The sequence below is a fragment of the Copadichromis virginalis genome, linkage group LG22 (assembly GCF_057382275.1).
Source record: "Copadichromis virginalis isolate Kocher_CV1m ecotype Utaka linkage group LG22, C_Virginalis_male_GT1.1, whole genome shotgun sequence".
Classification (NCBI taxonomy): domain Eukaryota; kingdom Metazoa; phylum Chordata; class Actinopteri; order Cichliformes; family Cichlidae; genus Copadichromis; species Copadichromis virginalis.
The window spans coordinates 16,247,700-16,267,898 of NC_140638.1; the positions used below are offsets into that span (position 1 = coordinate 16,247,700).

The 20,199-nt window shown below is 38.1% G+C and overlaps 2 protein-coding genes across 5 annotated transcripts in view; one reads left to right on the top strand and one right to left on the bottom strand.

Annotated features, from left to right (window-relative positions):
• Nucleotides 1–6,239: 6,239 nt before the first annotated feature.
• LOC146683070 (relaxin-3 receptor 1-like) lies at nt 6,240–10,683 on the top strand. The gene is made up of 2 exons (XM_085446615.1): nt 6,240–6,426; nt 8,534–10,683. Exon 2 carries the CDS (start codon nt 8,661–8,663, stop codon nt 9,864–9,866), a length of 1,206 nt encoding a protein of 401 aa, XP_085302741.1. The 5' UTR covers nt 6,240–6,426; nt 8,534–8,660; the 3' UTR covers nt 9,867–10,683.
• Nucleotides 10,684–17,005: 6,322 nt separating this feature from the next.
• The window catches only part of LOC146683071 (ras/Rap GTPase-activating protein SynGAP-like), a 54,391-nt gene continuing 51,197 nt past the window's right edge, over nt 17,006–20,199 (bottom strand). For all 4 annotated transcript variants that reach the window (XM_085445154.1, XM_085445152.1, XM_085445153.1 and 1 more), the window contains one exon: nt 17,006–20,190. In XM_085445154.1, the coding sequence (XP_085301280.1) occupies nt 20,164–20,190 (27 nt within the window). In that variant the 3' untranslated portion in view covers nt 17,006–20,163. The remainder of the gene's footprint in view (nt 20,191–20,199) is intronic.

Here is a 20,199-nt window from a genome sequence, read left to right on the forward strand (position 1 = left end):
ATTTTTTGGACAGAGATTCACTTTTAATGTGTATGTATAATATAATACAGATACATAAAAAAAACACTCCCAAAACAGAATAAATTATTACAAATAAAAATCTTTACTGCAGACACTAATTTTACTAATTTAATAATACTAATTTTGTGTCGTGAGATTTATGGGTTTCATTCTTTCATAGTGGTACTAGGGAGAGCTTGACATTTTTATCAGGTGGTACACGCTGTAAAAAGTTTAAGAAACACTGATAAGTGTATGTGTGCTTTTGGAAAACATTTAAAGTTGCGGTACAGAATCTTTGAAACAAGCTGGCTTGAAACATTTTTAGAATATAAACAGAGCACTCTGCTTCTCTTTACAGCTCCTCACACCACCAGGGCACCGTTTGGCACTTTCTGATAGTGTGCAAATGTGGCGCACGTACTGCGGCAGTCATACAGACAACTGGACGGTCCAAAAGTTGGTCTACCCATTACTGGCTGAGGTTTTAGTAGAGTTGTGTCTGAACCACATAAAAATATATTATTAATTTTAATCTCCCCGATCAATTATAATGTTATGTTGGAATGTTGTTAAAGAGGGTCAAAAATGTTTCAAACCAGTTTGTTTTGCAGATTCTGTATAGCAGCTTTAATATAGGGAGAACACAACTTCCAGACTGTATGAGTAAAATAAGGTTTTTTCTCTTTGTCAGTTTGCAATGGCAGATCGTGGCTCAAGAGTTGGGAGTTCGCCTTGTAATCGGAAGGTTGCCGGTTCGAGCCCCAGCTTGGACAGTCTCGGTCGCTGTGTCCTTGGGCAAGACACTTCACCAGTTGCCTACTGGTGGTGGCCAGTGTCCGGCAACCTCGCCTCTGTCAGTGCGCCCCAGGGTGGCTGTGGCTACAATGTAGCTTACCATCACCAGTGTGTGAATGGGTGGATGACTGAATATGTAAAGCGCTTTGGGGTCCTTAGGGACTACTAAAGCGCTATATAAATACAGGCCATTTTAATAGTTTCTGTTTTGCCTGTCACTGTTCCCTGTCTGTTTTCTTACCTGGTTCTTCCTGACCTTGTACTTTCTCCTCACATTCATCTCTTTCCTCTCTCCCTCTTTGGACTGAAAATCATACACAAATAGATTGTATTCAATTAGATGAAAAATTACATTAATATGAAAAAATACTATTAAGATCACTAACAAAAAGTCCTCTCTCAGTTTACTTTCAAGCAAAAGGAAAATAACCAAACCACGTGAACATCTAATAAAAGATATAAATACACATCCAGTCATCCACCCATTCACACACACATTCACACACAACAGGAGTTCTAAGGTTAATGGGCATTCGGTCAGTTAGCTAGTTAGTATCCATTTAAAACAGGACAGTGGTAAAAACAGTAGGCTACGGACAATTTTAAGTTTTAGGTTTTAAATAGCCTGCATACATTTCAATGGGAGCAACAGGACGGTCAAATGTCGCTGATTTTACTACAGTGTAGGACTTGTTGTAGGGTAGCAAACATCGCCTGAAAACAAGTTTTTTTACACCCAGGTTACCTGGGTGTAATGTTTTTCAGCTAAAAAGAAACATGTTCTGACTCCTACCTAACTATATAAAGAGTAACTGAAGGTTAAATGCAGCTAATATGTCCTGTTTTAAGCCAGGCACTAACACCTCCGCTCCGCAGGGTCTCAACCACCATCGCTCTGGCAGCAACGGTGCTAGAGCCAGAGTAGGGGAGAGGCGAGTTGGAACAAACCATTTTGGGAGGGGGGTTCTATACTTTTGTTGTTAAAATGTTATGTCTCAACCAAGTACTGTATGCTTTTTATATTTTTAGCAGTGTGTCACACAAACAACAAATATTGTCAAAAAAAGTAAGAAATCTTTGGGGTGCTTTGATTCATTTTGGGGATGCTGAAGCACCCCCAAAAATGGGCTAAAATCGCCCCTGATTTAAAGTATATTAGAAGCATATAAATTAAAAACTTCCTCAAATAAATGGTATAGATTTTAAATGCTAATATTTGCATATACAGTCGTTCTATTACATTTTATTTACATAGCACCAATTTAGAACACGAGCCACCTTAATGTACTTTATATTGTAAGGTAAAGACCCTACAACACCAGAAAGAAACCCCAACAATTACACGAACCCCTATGAGCAAGCACTTGGCAACTGTGGGAAGGAAAAACTCACTTTTAACAGGAACCAGGCTCAGAGAGGAGGAGCCATCTGTGAACAACTGGAGATTTTAGCAGCTAGCAGTCTTTTTGAGTTTGATTAAATACAGCAATGGTGTATAGACTCACAGAGTGAAAAGACGTGAAAGAAACATCAATCGGAAATCATCAATCTGTTTCTAATGATAGAGTTAATGCAAATGTCAGTGGGGAAGCAGAGAGAAGCACAACATAAAAGTAATTTGAACCTCTACTTTAGTGAAGGACTTGAGTAAACATACCACGTTACTTTCCTACTACTTATCCAGGTGTTTTGATCACTGTAAAATTAAGAGTACTAATTAATAGAGGCAGACAGTTGATGCAGGTGCTACTTTGGGGGCAAAAACTTTATTATTGCATGTTTTTCTTCTTTATTCTGCTAGAAGAATGTGACAAATCCATAAGCTGAACAGTAATGTGTTTATTTAGACATACTGTTTAGTGAAAGTCTGCTAAATTTTTACCATGCCTTGACTGTACAGCACAGCAGCTTGTTTAGAACATGTGGGCCAAATGTCAGAGATTTTCACAAATGAGTTACCTTTTGAAATCCTTTAAATAGATGATGTAAGAAACAAACTCTCTGTCATGCCAGTTCCAGCAGTATTGGGATCTATGGCAGTGAAGCATATTTTCAGAGGCCATATTCTGCAGCATATCTGTCATACTGAAAGTGAGGACATATTTCAGTAACTCCTTGATGTTTTCATCCCAACCTTATTTCATTTGGCCACTTGGGGGTGCAAAAAGACTGCTTTTATTTCCAGTCATCAAGTTGCTTAAAGTACTACTACTGCTACTTATTTCATATTGTGTAAATCTACTATGCAGTATATGTACATCTATATATGTTAACATAGGCATTGATTATTAATGGATGGCTCATATGAGTGACTGACAGACATGAAAAATGAAAACTTAAGCTATGGGAAGGTGTAAAATATTCAGTTTGTTTTTTATGCTATAATGTGTCTTTCCACGACTTTGTTCACACTATCAGAGGCATTTCTCATAGTCTAGGCTCCCCAGTGATAGGCTAGACTATCTGAGTTATAGTCACCACAACATACAACTGCAAACATTACTATAAAGGTGAATCGATTTCTCTTTTTCAAACAGTTTTAACAGAAACATAACTTTACAAGCAGTAGCGGTGCTTGATACGGGCGACACGGGCGGTTGCCCGGGGCGGCATCGTGGTGGGGGGCGGAATCACGTGCATCGGCAAAAAATAAAAATAAAAAAATTGCTCGGACCCATGCTGCCCCGATGTCCTGCCAGCGCATATTGGGAATGGTATAGGCACCAATCGGTTTTCTGCCGCCCATTTGCTGGGAGTAAGGGCGCCCTCCGTTTGCGAGGTGCGCCTGCTGCTTGCGGCACAGGGAGGAGAGGGCGGAGCGGCGGTGGATTCTCAGACCGGCTGGAGCAGCATCTTATAACCAACCAAAATAAAACTAAATAAAAACAAACTAACAAACACGAAAACACCAGACATTGTGATACAGACTTATAATTTGCACCGATGTTTTTTCGAAATTCTATACACGAAAAGTGAGCGCGAGAGCCCTCGGTGCGCCTGCTTGCTGCTGAAGTCAAAGTAAACTTTATTGTCATCTCCGCTACATACAGTCCAGTATATAGAGACAAGACGACGAGGCTCCAGTTACAGCAGTGCAAGTAAACAAACAATATATATAAGAAGTTTGATGATTTAAAGTCTCACACACAACCCGTGGAAAGGGGAGTGTTCGCCCAGGACGCCAAATAGGACCACCACTGTTTACAAGCAGTTATTTTGGGGCTGTTTTGTAGGTTTTAGCCACATGCACTGGTCCCAGTAGAACAGCAACAATTTAGTGAATACCGTGTGCATTTCATTTTAATTATGTAAGAATCTCCAAGCTGCCCATTGCTTTCATTTTCAAACGTATTGATTTAGTATCACTGAATTTGAATGTTAATAAACTGCACATGGTGCTTTTTATTCCTTTTTTTTATCCTACTATCTGATCACTAAAGCAACTTTTTATGGTCACTACAATACCTCAAGTTTCGTTTTTAATTTGATTTTTTTTTCTTGGTATACTTTGCATTTATTGCCATCAATAGGATTACTATATCTCATTAAATACTAAAGAAATAGAAAAACAACCTCAAGTAAAAGTAATAATCTGCAAAATCTGCAGGCTATTGAAGCCTCAAAGTAAATGTGGTCAGGCTGCATGTTGCTGGCTCAGGCATTTGACACTAGGGGACTCACTCAATCACGCTCTCATTTACATTTAGACTCAAGTTATCTGCTGTTTTCTCATTTTTACACAGGGTGGCGACAAAGCCATGTCTCATTCTGCCCACAGACCTTTGTGCTCCCTGAGGCAACTCAGCTGGCACGCTCAGAGATGGACACACCATTGTGGTGTAGGTGGGATCCATACACTTAAATAGTCCTAGATTTATGGCACCACTGTGGCAACTGTGGGAATTAATAAGTAAATCCCATTGAACTACATTTAAGTGTATTTATCACATCTGGGTATCTGTTTTGTTTGTTTGACACTGGGAAGAGTGATTTATTACCATGTTTAGTTACTGCTTTGGAGGCCCGCCTGAAACACTCAGTTAGATAAATATTTTCAGATTTGGAAATACTCACATTCTTCCGATGATACAAGATCTGCAGGAAATTATCCGGAAATTTCAGGGGATTGCTTAAGCTTAGCTTGGTGCAATGTCTGCAAACAGGATGAAACTTTTAGCCTGGCTCTGGTAAATGTTAACAAAGACCATCTAACAGCTAAAGCTCAAATGATAGCACAGCATATAATCTTTCACAAAACCATAACCCAATGTTTTCAACATTTGTGTTTAATGCAGTTTAATAAGAACACAGAACATAATAACTGCACAGCTTTGGAGATTATTATAGACAAGCCCTGGACAGTAACTAATCTGCTATTTCAGTTTTTTCAAAATATTGTTTGCAAAGTTCTCACACAGCTCAGAATCCTCTTCTTTTGTCGCACTATTAAGATAAAGACCGGTCACTGAGGAAAGTACACAGGCTGGAACTAGCATGCAGTTCCTGAAAACCTGTTGCTGGCAGTAAAAACAGGAACACTGAGAGCTGCTTGTTTTGTTCAGCCAGTTTATGGCGATGCCTCAGCTTAGACAGAGCAGCATAAATCAATTTCCCCACTCTTCCGCTTTTTCCCACCTAATCTCATTTCGTAGGTCACTGCTGATGTCCCTTCCACTATCAACAATTTGTAACAAAGAGTCATCTCGGCTGCTCAATCTAATCTCCAAGCAATGACTCGGATATAAATAGAAGAAAAAACAAGAATACAAATTAATGCTGTTGTACTTTTGTGTTCATAATCTTGTGCTCATAATCAATATGTCAAACACATTGTTACCTGTAGCCGCCTGGCAAAGATCCTTAGAGGAAGATTAATCATTCAAAGTTATAGGATTCTGTGGAAGAAATTTACAGGAAAACTGTAGCCTTTTGGAGCTAAATCAAGAACTACCGTATGGTCTATATACTGTTGCTTTAGAAAAGAATAGCAAGTAAGAAATGTCTAAATGCTAAAATGTAGTAAAGCAAGAACTGAATAATTGAAATGTTATTACTTTTTTTCTCAAGAAATCTAAATGTGGATTTTATGTTTTATAAAATCTGTTATTCAGAAGTTTTTGTAGTAAATTAATAAATCAATTTACAAATTAAAAGACAGTGTAAGAAAAAAATAATTCAAGTTTATAAGCATGTCTCAGTTCTTGCTTCTTTACTTTACAATCAATGTCTTTTGAAACCAGTCAAAGAACAATTACTCAATAAGTAAGTACTATAAATACTAAAGTGTAAGTGTATCTACTATGATACACTTGCATATATATGCAAGTTGGTGAAGACTCAGTGGTTTATCCTATCATCTTAAAGAATATTCCTTGCTCCACCTAGAATCAGGGTCATTTATGTCCATTTAGGTATATGTGGAGCTTCTGCAGTGTGACTTCGCGTGGAAGGGGCGTTTCTTAGTGTTTCGAACTTTTTAGCTGATTCTGAATATGCAAACTGAAAGACAGAATGGGGTGGAGCTGCATGCACTCAGAGTGGGTTGCATGGACATTCTTGCTGTTGTCTGACACGATGCAACAGAGGCTACAAAAACCTGCTGAAGACCTGCCACCTTTTGATAGTCGGGTAAGATATAATTATGTAAATTTTATTTCTATTTATGAAGTCGTGGGTAAAAAACTTTATAACAAGCTGAACTGGATAATTACCGTAATCAAAGACACAGTCTTTGTGTTTTATTATACCCTTTTCAGTTGCAAGGTGGGATATAAATGTAAGCTTGGCACTGTGCCAGTGTTTCTAACTTTTCTTTAAAAGTAAAGTCCTCACAAGAACAGGGAAACGCGTTACATCTGTCTGCTTCTCTCCTGCTTACTCACATCAGCCAGCTGATTACAAATCCCCGTTCACACACGTTAAAGGACGGCTGTGCTGTGGCTTCGGCTATGTTCACATGTAAAACCAACGCTCATGGAGAAAGACCGAAGCTACAGTCACACTGTTAAACGTTAGTTATCGGTAAGGTAACTAACTTTTCCTCGTTTTCGACTTGACAACCTTCCAGTGTTGTGCCAAAAAGTATTTCCCGGCATTTCCCCCCCAAAACTTAATGAATTTAAACGCTTGATTGAACGAAAATCTTTCAAACAAATCTCTTATGAATGATGTCGTGTCATTTTGAGCAAGAAGGACCATTCCTATCAAAAAGTGAAAGCTTTTTCTGGGCAAACTGGCTGTTAGATATTATTTATGTATCCATCAAAAGTCTCACTGACATTAAAAGTTTATTTTTAAAGACAGATTTAGCCAAGAGGGCGACAGAAACTGTAGCAACTAAAACTCACAGTTCAATGATCATATTTTAATCGACAAAAAGCAAATCCAAGTTGATTATAATGTAGGTAAAATAATTTTTTGTATATATATATATATATATATATATATATATATATATATATATATATATATATATATATATATATAGCGAACACTTTCATTAATTCTTCACACTATTTACCAATATGATTATCTACCCTGATATAACATATTAGATCGAATGAAACACATAGAAAGATTGGAAATCAGGTGTTGGCAGACAAAAAATGGAAAGAGGAGAATGAAGAGATGTCGTGTAGCAATACACACATTACAAAAAAAGGATAATGTTTTAAAAAGCATAGAAACACGTTGTGTTCGCCCCGCAGCTTGTAAATGGGACCGTTTAAAAGATGGTAGATGTTTTTGTTTTTAAAGTCCCCTGTGGTGAAAAATGTTCTGGTTATCAAGAAAACTTAAAAAAAAAAATAAACTTACGTTTTTAAAATGTTTAGATGCAAATGTGAAAATATTTATTTTACCCCGTATAACACTGATAGCGATGCTCTGTAATGTTTGCCAACACAGATCACATGCTACAGCCTGTAGATTAGTGTGAAATCAAGCTACACAGAACATACGTTTCTGAACTTGGAAAAAACCCCTGTGCATGCGAGACAGTTTACCTCTGCAGGTTGATGCCATGATTTTTCAAGTGAAAATGTTTTTAGATGATAATGTACTCGTATATATGTCTATGTAATTAAAGTACTCGAACAATTAATTCCTCTAAAGCGATAAGAAATTCACTCTAAAACTAAACAACAACAAAAAATTAAATCCAGGAGTGTATTTTAATGTAAAAAAACATTTCGATTCTTATGTTTTCCTTTTCGCTCACAAATAACAGGTCTCCAGGAGATCTGTTGATCTGTTACATAATGAAATGAAAAAAAATTACTGCGCTTGAAAAAAATAAGAACTTATTTTTGTTTAAAAAGAAATCCTTGTTCATCCGAGGGGCTTTTCCGGCTTTGACCGTCTCAGGGTCCCAGTATATTCGCATATTGAGGTCATCTCATGCTGCAGCTTAAAACTTGTAAAATTCAAAAGGAATATTTCTTCATCAAGCAACACTTGCAACACATCTGTTATCTCCAAGATAACTGATAAGTGATTTACTAATAAATCGAGCACTTATCGGGAATATAAGCAATGTGAATCTATTTGGCTGTTGTCAAAAAGAACTTTTATTTCATACAAGAATAACTGCGCCATTACAAACTAATTCTGGGGCTTTTCTGAACTCTGTGGCTAACACTTTAGTGTAATTTGTTTATCTGACAGAGCTAATCTACTTATTTGCTCATAAACTCCAGCGCCTATTATGCAGTAATAACTTCCTCTTTCCTTGCAGGGACCGATGATTGTCATCTAATAAACAGACTGCCAAGACTTACATTTTTAATTTATTGTAGTTAAAAAGAGGACAAGCGGACACATCTCGCCATCTTCAGGACAAACTTCACCTTCACTTTGACAAAATGTCAAACATTGACTTGCACAGACTTGAGCTCTACAAAAGCATCATGAGCAGTTGCGGTTCAGGCACATTCTGTAACAACTCTGAGCTGATTTTTCAAAATATGAGTATTTACAACTGGCTGGAGTTTCCTAATCCTCCCCACTGGCTAAGGATTGTCATCTCTGTGGTCTACTTTATTGTGGCTACAGCTGGAATACTGGGGAACTTGTTAGTAATGTTCCTCCTCTACTCTACTCACACCATCACCACAGGCAATATCAATTTCTTTGTTTTTAACTTAGCTGTGGCTCAGCTAATGTTTTCGCTGGCGTTACCATTTTGGGCTGTTGATACTGCGCTGGACTATAGCTGGCCCTTTGGCTTGGGCACATGTAAGGCCGTGTCCTTATTCACTGGGCTGAATGTGTTTGCTAGTTGCTTTTTCCTCACAGCTATGAGTTTGACTCGTTACTGCTATGTGGCAACTGCTCTCAAACCAGGCGCTTCCTTCTGCAGCAGATCCTGGACTTTCCCGCTGGCCACAGCTTTTATTTGGGCCGGAGCGCTCATTTTGGCCGTACCCCGAGCTGTGTTTGCAGAACTGAAAAATGTGGGCCTTGGCAACGACACAATATGCCTGCTCCGTTTCCCTGTTACAACATGGCTCGAAGTAAACCACCTCCTGCGAGTTGTGCTGGGATTTCTGCTGCCCTACACCATTATCATCCTCTCCTACCTGCTTCTGATGCGCTTCCTCTGTCGGCATAAACTGAAAGGCGGCAACTCTCGGCGAAAGACTGATATTTCAAAGTCGGTGGCAGTGGTGGTGTTCTCCTTCTGGGCCTGCTGGTTCCCATACAACATCCTCACGGTTTGGAGAGCCCTGATTCATTTTGACGTGGTTGATATCAGCCCCTCGTTCTACTCGGCTCAAGCGTACTTTTTCCCTCTGGCCAACTGTCTGGCTTTCACCAGCAGCTGCTTCAACCCCATCATCTACTGCCTGGTTAGAAAAGAGTACCGTGCGGCTCTCCTTAATGTGCTTTTCAAATTAAGTTTAGCCATTACGTCCAAGGTGCCCTATGGTATAAATTCTGAGGCGGGGTCAGGGCAAGCAGGCCAGCTGGGTATTCCAGTCAACAGCATTTTCAGCCACACGTCCCAAACTGACACGAGGAGATACGTCCCTCTGTCAACACTGCCAACTGTAACCTCCACGCTGTGAGGTCACAGAAACACTTACACCTTTATGAAACACGATGGAACAAGGATGGATGCTTTCCGAGGTTTCAGTGTGCAATACGAAGGTTTCCCATCTAAGATTGTGCAAGATACATATTTGAGATATGCTGTGATACTAAAGCTGCACCGAAGCTTTTGTGTCTGCATGAAGCTTTGTGCTTTAGTCTGTAACACTTTGTAAAAATGTATTCACTAATTCAGTATAAATCTAATTAAAAGAGGTCCTGGTAGAGTGCACGCCCCATGTGTGGGGGCTGGGTCCTTCCCGGCTTCCGCCACCAGACCATTTGCAGCCTGTAACCTGTGTACTGTCTCCCCACTTTCCTGTCATGTAACTATCACTATGTAATTAAGGCAAAAAGGGAGGAGATCCTTCCACTGCCTACATTGCTTTGCCAGGTTGATTGCTTAATCTACTAAAATGAAAACTGCTCAGCTGTATATGCAACTACACTCTCATATAGGATTGAGACGTGATTCCACGCTTAAAATGTCAAGCAACTCTTGCCCTTTTTTAGCATGTAAAACCGCCACCTGCAACAGCTTTCAGCAATCACACGGTAATTGCTCTAAGAATGGCTCTTTCTAGTGTCTTGTCCAATTTCTTTTCACTTGCATCTTCCAGTTGCTTGTACTATTTCTTAAAACACTATACAATAGTTTAAATCTTATGTGTAGATGTATTTGGAACAGTTAGTCAAAATTGTGATTGTGTTGGTTTTACACTGTGCGAGTCATTTGTTTGAATACAAATAAAAAATAAAATCCATCTTAATCTTAAACTCGTGAGTTTGTATTGTGTGTTTGCTCTTCACTCAAGTGGTCCAAATGATGAGGTGGGGAAACAAAATATTGAGCACATCACCAGTTTTCTAGGTTTTCTAATATATTTCTAAATATGAGATTTACATCAAATTCACACCAGATGTCAGTAACAACCCATCCATTCCACACATGCAAAGAAATCACACATGGCAGATCTTGTAAGGTGATGGGAGCAGGCTTGTTTTTCCAGCACATCCTATACTCAAAAACTGACACACTACTGACTGTAGTGTGGGGGAATTTGTAGGCCAATCATCTTGGCCATTTTTGCACATTCTGTGCTTTGTTTCTGGGTGAAATGTGTATATCCCAGGAGAAATTTGCTCTTTTGTTTTTCAGTTCACCTGTCAAATATGGCTGATTTCTGTGTCTCACTTCCTCACTCTCTCGAAAGAAGGATAAAAATGAATATATGTGATTAGTGGTCATAAAGCAGTCTGACACTGGAGTACGCCACTAGATGGCACTATTGTTTTATCTTTAAAACCAGATGAGGCCCAAACTCACAGCATACTAACATTCACATTTCAGAGGAGGCTGTTATCCAGTGAAAATATAAATTTAGTATTTTTTAAAAAATACTTTTTTCAAAGATAGGAAAATATGCTAATTTACTGTCTTGTCTCTTTAACATGTAACAGGTTAGCTTAATAAAAGTAACGGCCTGTTTTACTAATGAAGAAAAGTGTTGATTAAACAAGTAAGGAATAATGCAGTAATAGTGTTACGGTCACTCTGTGGAAGACAGCAGTTGAACAATGCAGCATGACAACAATGTTTGCAACCATGTGCAGTGTACTTGCTTTCAAAGATGGGGACTAGGTGCATGACCAGTTGCAGACAGTTGGCTCTTTAAAGCAACTTTGGTGTTCAACATGTTGATAAAGGGGGTAGTAAGACCGATTCATGTCTGATATCACTTTGCAATTAAATGGGCCAAATGGGGTCAAGTTGGCATCTACGTGCAATCTGTTTGTGATAATGCGGTGATTAAGTGAGATAAATCTGCAAAAATCAGAAATCTGTTGCCATCTGTCGATGTCTACATAGCGAAATCTACCTTTAACAGAAATTCACATTAACTGCTGCCACTCAGAGCCAGACCTTCAAGCTCAAAGGGGGAGCTTGGATTGAAAGTGACTGGACTTGTTTAAGTTAAAGAAGTCTTCGCAAGCTCCTTAGAGTACTATGACCTGGATGACAGAGAACCTGCACAGACATGTCCTCCACAAATAGTGACTTAGTTGTTACAGGATGGCAAGTTAAGAGCAAAATGGCATAGGCTCTGGGAAACCTTGCTGTTATATAGGAGTATAACCAGAAAACCACCAGTCTGCAACTAGCTGAGTTGAGCACCCTGTTTAGATGCCTTGGGGCAACTGTTGTTGGGATTTGGTGCTATATAAATAAAACTGAACTGAATTGAAGTTATTGGAAAACCTTTGTCAATCTGTCTGACAGTGATTTTGGTCAGTCTGAGTTGGACCATGGCCTCACTTCACGATTCCTTGGAAACAAGTTGCCTGACACCAGGTGAAATGTGCAATCGCTAGGCAACCAACACTTTATTTTTTCTCTCAGTTGCGAGGAAGTTACCATCCTTTTTTTGTTTTTACTTTAATGTGACTGAGGCATTAGAGGTGTGGATTTTATTTCTTTCAGACTGAGCCTGGCTAGCTGCATTTCTCCTCCTCCTAATTGTCCACTTTCTCCTGATTTACGTTTAACACACAGACACGAGAGTGATTTTAATGTAAGGACAAGAAAGCAGGAGAATACTGAAATATCGAGCTATTCCCTTAAGATGCTACATTGAGTCCATTACCTTCTGCATTTAATCCTCAAGAATGGCCTCAGAAATCCTCATGGTTTTAATTGTATTTTATAAAGCAACTTACCCCGATAAGTAGCTTATGCACGAATTATTTCTGTCAGTTTTTAACGATGCATAGAGAAGTCATCATAAAAAAAGGAGATCTCTCTGTGTTTTCACATTTAAATGAGCTTTATTGACATTGAAAAACATGACTCAATTCACCATGAAGGTGTGGGCTTCTGCAGACATATAAGTGTGGCAATAATTAGCATAAATATATTACAAGCCAACGGGACTTGTGAAGGAGTTGCTGAGAGGAAACCGAAAGAGCAGCAGAAGCTGTGAAACTGATTCACCTTCATTTTCTTGCAGGGTACCAGACATTTGGTTATCTGCAGTCCTTTGGCATCATGCAGATCTCTGATGGAGAGCAGCTGACATCCCATTACCCACTCAGCCATTGAAATGACAAGGGAAAATGCTAAGCCAGGTTGTTACTTGAGGGGATGGATTATGATTAGCCTAGTTGTGACACAAGGAATCTGCGAGTTTGCAGAGGACAAGTTCTGTTGTAGTGCATTTTGACTGAAAATAGTTTGGTCTTTATTCCTTTGTAATGACAAAGAAGCTGGCGAAGCTTCTGGCAGTATATCTGAAAGTTTAAAGCATTAAGAGGTATACATTTGGGAGGTATTATAGCAGCTTGAGTAGCATCAGTAAATATAGATTGACTTTGAGGCCAAGCTTGTCAACATTGGAAGATTTTATGACTTTGCTGAATGCGAAACTAAAATGTTGTTATTGTGGTATTGCACCAAATAAAACACTGAACTCTCATTGTAATTATCTTATACTGTGTCATACCACAGCTGCAGGCAGTTGGCTTAGCACAAAGACTGAAAATAAAAAGCAGCAGCTGGGTCTGCCTAGTACCTCCTTCAGCTGAAAAGCTAATTGATATGTTATATTCGTTTAATTCATACAAAAATTCATTTGTACAATACTATTTTTCATTTTTTTAGAACTTCATTGATTGCCTGGCACCACCAGTCTTTGTGTTGTATAAGAGAACCCAGTTTTCCCAATAACGGAATAAGTGTGCTTCCTAATTTGTAACACTTTTTCTTTAAGAGAAGCATTTGTTTATTCATTTAGCTCCTTACTTGACTACTTTAGGGCATCAAAACAAGATGAAACCATCTGGAATTTTATCGCCCTCTAAAGATGCCACAAAAAACATGTTTAGCACACACATTCAGCAGCATCCAAAATTATCAGGGGTTTGATATCGTTTTTCTTATGTTTATATTAATTCTCCATGTAACTCTGTGTTTGGACTCTCCTGGTGAAATATTTGGCTCTTTTTAGAAGCAACACGGCTGCTGAGAGTGAACCAAAACAGTAAAGCTGTTCAATAGAGAGTAGAGCTATTGGTTGATATTCTCTGTGGGTTTGTCCTTCTGGATGACCTCTTTCACATTTCACTTAGACATTTCGACTGTTTTTACTATGAAATATTGATTGGTACAGCTGTCAAGTTCATTTACTGAATCTTAATTTTGCTTATTTAAGACAAGAAATGGATTCAGACAGAGGACTGGCACCTCCTCCACAATGAGTGGGAGACTAAGAATGATCTGGGGCTGTGCGTGTGGATTTTTAATCAACTGCTTTACTGAAAAGCTCAGAAAATGTACCCCAGGCTGTCCCCATAAAAGTCTCACAGTGACTTTTCTGTCTTTTCAAATGTGCTTTTATGGTTCTTAGATATTGAATCTTACAATTCTCCAAACTGAGCGCACAGTCAATTTCAGTATACATATCAGATGTGAATTCGGGGTTTTTTATGTAGCACCAAACAACAACAACAGTTGCTTCAATAAATTTTCTAAAGTAAAAACTGCAGTTTTGGAGAGAAAACCCCAAAAATCAGACAATCTCCTAGGAGAAACACTTGGTGACGGTGGGAAAGAAAAACTCATCAACAGAAAGAAACTTCTGGTAGAACCAGTTTCAGGGAAAAGAGAAGAGAAAAAAAAAGCACGGGGAGACTGAATAAAACATCCACAGAGAAGATACCGCTTAATGACATGCAGCAGTGGTATATAAACCACCATGTTTATGAAGTTTTTAGGGTCAAATACCGTAACCTCGTTTTTGTCTAAATTTAGAAGTAGGAAATTAGTGGCCATCCAGGCCTTTACATTTTCAAGACACCATAATTTAATTAACCAATTTGCATTATCTGCCTTAACAGATAAATAAAATTGGGTATCATCTGGCTAGCAAAGAAAATATATGCAACATTTCAGATAATACTGCCTAAGGAATGTATGCATAATGTAAAAAGGAGTGGTCCCAGCATAGAACCATGTGGAACTCCATGGGCAACTTTCATGTGTTAAGAAGATTCCCCATTAAGATGGTTGGGATCAAACGTGTTACAGTTCAGTTTAAAAGTAACTTACTCAAGTACTTTAAATAACAGATTCTTGATTAGGGATTTAATAATTTATTTAAATCACTCAGAAAAATCACCTGAAAAATGAATACATTCCCTTTGTTCAAACAAAACAAATCATATCAATCAAGTATACTTACACTAATAATAATAATAATTACAAGCGCAATCATACCTACAATAACTACCATTATAAATAAAACTACCAACATTAAACATCCACCACACAACATCAGGGGACTGGAGGGTATGGCTTATCAATGGGGCATGGCTTATTTCAAAAGAAATGTCAAGTAAATTAAGGTATTACATCCACTAGGCCTAATTCAAGTCAGAAATCCCACTGACTCTATATTTGTGACACATTAGGTCAATTGTGCAGAATAATAGCTGCCAAGAAAAATATTTTGCTTCATTCTAAAATGCTATACATCCATTTTAGAAACATAAATATGTTGATGTTAAGTACCCTTATTTAAAATATACAACATATATAATCTCATTTATTGTCATTTATTATCTTGTGTAGCTGCAGCAAAGCGGCAGTTATTCTCCCTTGGGTCAACAAAGGTTCATACGACGTCTAAAATATGTCATGATTATGTAAAGATAAAGCACTTCTTCAGTAGCATCTTATATAATATTCCTCATCAAGTCTTGTTACAGTGGGGCATTTGTCACATTTTTTTTATTTGGACCAAGAAAATAAACTCCTCTTCCTCTTATGTAACAAACGCTAAAAGGGAAGGTGTAAATTAAACTATTTGTAAGAATGAGATGAGAGCAGAGAGCCAGCCCAGATAAAAGCAGAGCGGTTGCTTTAGCGTTAGCACAAACCCCTCATTTAATGCGCTCTTTGAACTTTGTGTTGCTTCGGCGTTGAAATTTGTAGTTCGCTATTCTGTGCGTCAAATCTCTGTGTTCCTCATAACACCTGAGAGTCAAATACCTGGAACACGCTCAATCTCATCCCACGATTCAAAAAACATTAGTATGACTGCAATGCTAATGGCACTTAAATACAATAGCAAACAGGACAGACTTTAGAAACGGTCCTGCGATGGCAACGGTTTCATACAGGAAATCCAAAAATAGAATTAAGCAATTAAACAAGCAAAATTATAACTAGTTTGTTAGCAGTAGCTTTAAAATAAAAGGAGGATTTTTAGCTTAATGGAATAAAGTACCCTCTCAGGTAACGTTACGAAACAGAAAAACAACCTTAAATTTCAAAGGGAGATGAGGGGAGGATTTCAGAGGTAGCACACTGTACCACTGCAGCTAATACAGAGAAAGTTTTCAATAATACATGGGTATACCATTTATATATATATATATATATATATATATATATATATATATATATATATATATATATATATATATATATATATATATATATATATATATATTCTTTAAAAACATTTTTCGCAGATTATGGATTGCAGCTTCTTGTAAAGTGAAAACAGAAGTGCAGTATAACATTTCAAAATACTGTATTGCAATGCAGGCCAGATAAATAAACGTATATTTCCAAAAGAAGACTGCTTAAAACTGCAATCCAGCATTTGTTGAAAGCACCACTGCTAGTTTGGTTACACAAAGTAGGCGAGCTATTAAGACGAATCTCTTGTCGTATTTCATCTGGAGCAAAAATGAACTTAATCAGCTGTCGTCCCACGAACGCAGCCGCAGCGCTGCAGTTTCTGGATTGCAGCATTAAGAGTTAGAATAATATAAGAATCAAATTCTTTTTTTAAACCACAACTTCAACATGCCTGAAGGCCTACCCTTGATTCGAATACATTTTACATATAAGAATAGATATACATGAAGCTATTTTATACAGTTCTGGTAACATAAACATTTAACTTTGTATCATTGATATTTATCTTGAAATAAAATGTCTTTTTAAAGGCAAAGAGGTTAGGATAAATGATATCAACCATGAAATTTGCAATGTAAATGTTTCTAACATACAGAGTTAACCAACACACTGCTTATTAATTCATCACCTGACTACAAAAAGAAAAAGACATTTAATATACAAAGTTTACAGCTTTTTTGTATTGGCATTGTTATTTTGGGCCCTGTGGCACAGACTGTAAGGCAGTCAAATCCTATGCACATATACTACATATCCCTGCTTGTAAACGTCTTATTGTTCAGTTGGTTTCACTGTGTCCTCTCTCGTTTCTCGGATTTCTGACCATTTCTCACTATACTCCCATGTTGTATAATGCAAAAGGCTGAATGCCACACTCTTCTGGAAAAAAGCAGAAGAGTCAGCAGGTTGGATTAAAAAAGATGCCTTCCAATTAGAAAGCCGTGTCAAAGTAGTTTTCTTTTTTTTGTAAATTTTGTTTTTTGTACATCAGTATATCTGACAGCAAACCGACTTGCTCGTCCTTGCATTTAAAAAGCACATGCAGAACTGTTGCACACCTATGCTTCAGAGACATTAAACACAACAGATGAGTAACTCACTACTTGTTATATAAGATTTGCGTCCGGGTGCACGTCTCGTTTTAAGACCATGTTTGTTAAATTTTCTTTATTTATATTTCACTTTTCAAACCAGGGTTACAAAGTGTCAAGCAGCAAAATCAACACAAAAAAACCACATTAAAAAAAAGATACACATAAAAAAAAAAATACCAGGCATGATAGGCTGGTTTAGGCCAAGTTAGAACCACTATGCTCAATGAAATATTCCTAAAGCCTAAGGTGATGCTTTCAAATGGACATTTTGCATCGCTAAGAGCAAAAAGAAAAACCCAAAATAAATCCAGTTTACTTTGTAAGAGAAGCATCAGCCTAACACTGTTTGATAATCTCATCATGAAAACGGTTGCTGGTTAATTTTGTTAGTTCACTGAATTGCTCATTATTGCAGTTCTACTTGAAAAGAGCACACAGGCAATTAAGGTAAGCAATTAAGTTCCTATGAGGTCAGGAAAACTGTGACGAGCTGTGTTAGTGTTATCTTTTCAAGACATTTCTGAAAACATATCATAAACAACAAGAAATTAAGTAGTAACATGACTTAGGATCTGCTGGAAGTTAGCACAACAAACGTCCCAGACCTTTAGGCTGTTTCCGTCTTTATTAAACGTGGGGAGAGGTTAACCTTTGGACCATTAAGTTATAGATCACTTTCTTTAAAATGTTAAACTAAGGCATCGGCCTTGGCCAGGGGAGTTAGGTAGTTATTAGGAAGGAAAAACTGTCATGTCCCCAGTCCCAGTTTGTAGCACAAACCCTGGGAGTCTTCAAAGACCTGTGTTTCAAAGCAGGATTTAGCCTCATCCAGGTAACTTGAGGCTTTGCCCTGGATTTCATTATTACAAAAGGCGCTAGACTTTTAACCCGTGTACATCACCTTGGCAACTTCTGCTGCTGACCTGCAGTCCAGAGCAGGTTATCTTTGAGATCAGAGATCAACAAATACAAAATCAGTAAAGTATCAACCAATTCACTATTCCTGGAAGATCCCTCAGAGCACCTATTTGTACTTGTGGACTTTATACCAAATTATATTTTAATATTTGTTGCTCTTAGACCCTTGAACACCAGCTGCAGGAATAAAAGCTAAAACCATCCTGTAAGCAACAATATTGATTTAATGGCGTATCTATCAGATTTCCCTGTGACTCAGTGACAGAGCACTGATACTGCTTCAGATAGGTTCAACTTTCTAAATACAGCAGGTCTTTCCAGCCTCACTAAAAAAAGCAGTTAAAGCGTACACACATTCATGCACTGCTTTTAACACTACTCTACAGCGCCTTTCTACTGTTTTGTCTGCAGCTCTGTTGCTTTACATCTGTATTGTGTTTAGCTCTTCATATTTTTCTAATATTATAGTTTTGCTTACTTTTGTAAAATCAGTCGCTCTGCTGCTAGTGGTCTCATGGCTGCTAATGCCACCCCTTTAACGTAAACGTAGCTAGACGGATAAACTCTGGGTGAACTTATTAAGTTGATAACCACCTTGATGTGACCGCTGAGCCTGACTGCAAATGTTAGGGTAAGTGAAGCCAGATATCCTGGGTATGCTTAACTTGCTCCGTAGCACAGGACTTGGTTCAAGCACAGATGGCATCACTGACAGGATCACTTTCTCTGATCAGCCACACCAAGAAGGCTAACTAGTTCTCTCACACTGTATAAAACTGGTGAAGTGCATCTTTAAACCAAATGTTTACATTCTCCCATAATTTTTCTTTAATGCTGCGTTGAAACACTTTGTAGCACTGTTTTGAAATGTTAGATTTACTGTAGTTTATCACAATTATCACTATTAATAATACTATAAAGTTAATTTAAGCTTATTTTTGTAAAGTATTCGCCGTTATTGCAAAGATTTTAGTAGCTTTACGAAATAATTTTTCTGTACACTGAAAGTCAAGGCTTTACACTGCGTGCCAGGACAAAGTAAACCAACGAGAAGATTCAGATTGTACTTAAACACTTAAGGTGACTGTAGGACTTGTTTGGCATCTTTTTAGATGGAATGCATGGACTAAAAAGGATGCAAAAAATCATGATAACCACCTTTTCTTTTTCTTTTTTTAGTGAAAATACTTTTGCAATGACAATATTTTACTATATGATTTCACCAGAGCCAAATAGTAAAATATGTCTTTGCTTGGGCCCTGCATCAGAGGATAACAGCTGGCAAATGATTCGACGCCTGTCGCTCGTCACAGGCGTCACCATGAAGGGATATTGTGCTTATAAAAAGCCTATTTTACATTTTGTCTGCAGCCACCTTAGCGAGAAGAAACCGTGCTGCGTGTAGGAGGGAACACCGTGAGCACATCTTTATCCCCCAGAGTTTTGCACACCTCTTCTTACTTTTTTCCCGATTAAATAAAGAAACTCAGTAGGTATAGTATTGCCATTGTTGTGGCACTGGCTCATAAGAAGATTCACTTCCCACATTGGTCCTCGTGCTAAGCTGATTGTCAAGTTCTGGTACAGGCTAAGTTTGAATATGTGCAATATTTTTTTTTTTTGTCATTATTTATTTAAGAATGTGAGTTGACGCCTCCAGTAGTCCTGCTGGATCCACTGCAGAGCTTTGTCTTGATGGGGGTTGTTAGAGAAGGGTCTGAGTCAGTCTTCTTACACTGAAGTGACCATCATGAACTCTGGTCACTTTGGAACTGGCAGTCAGGATCCATATCCCTGGCTGATAGACTAAAGGGA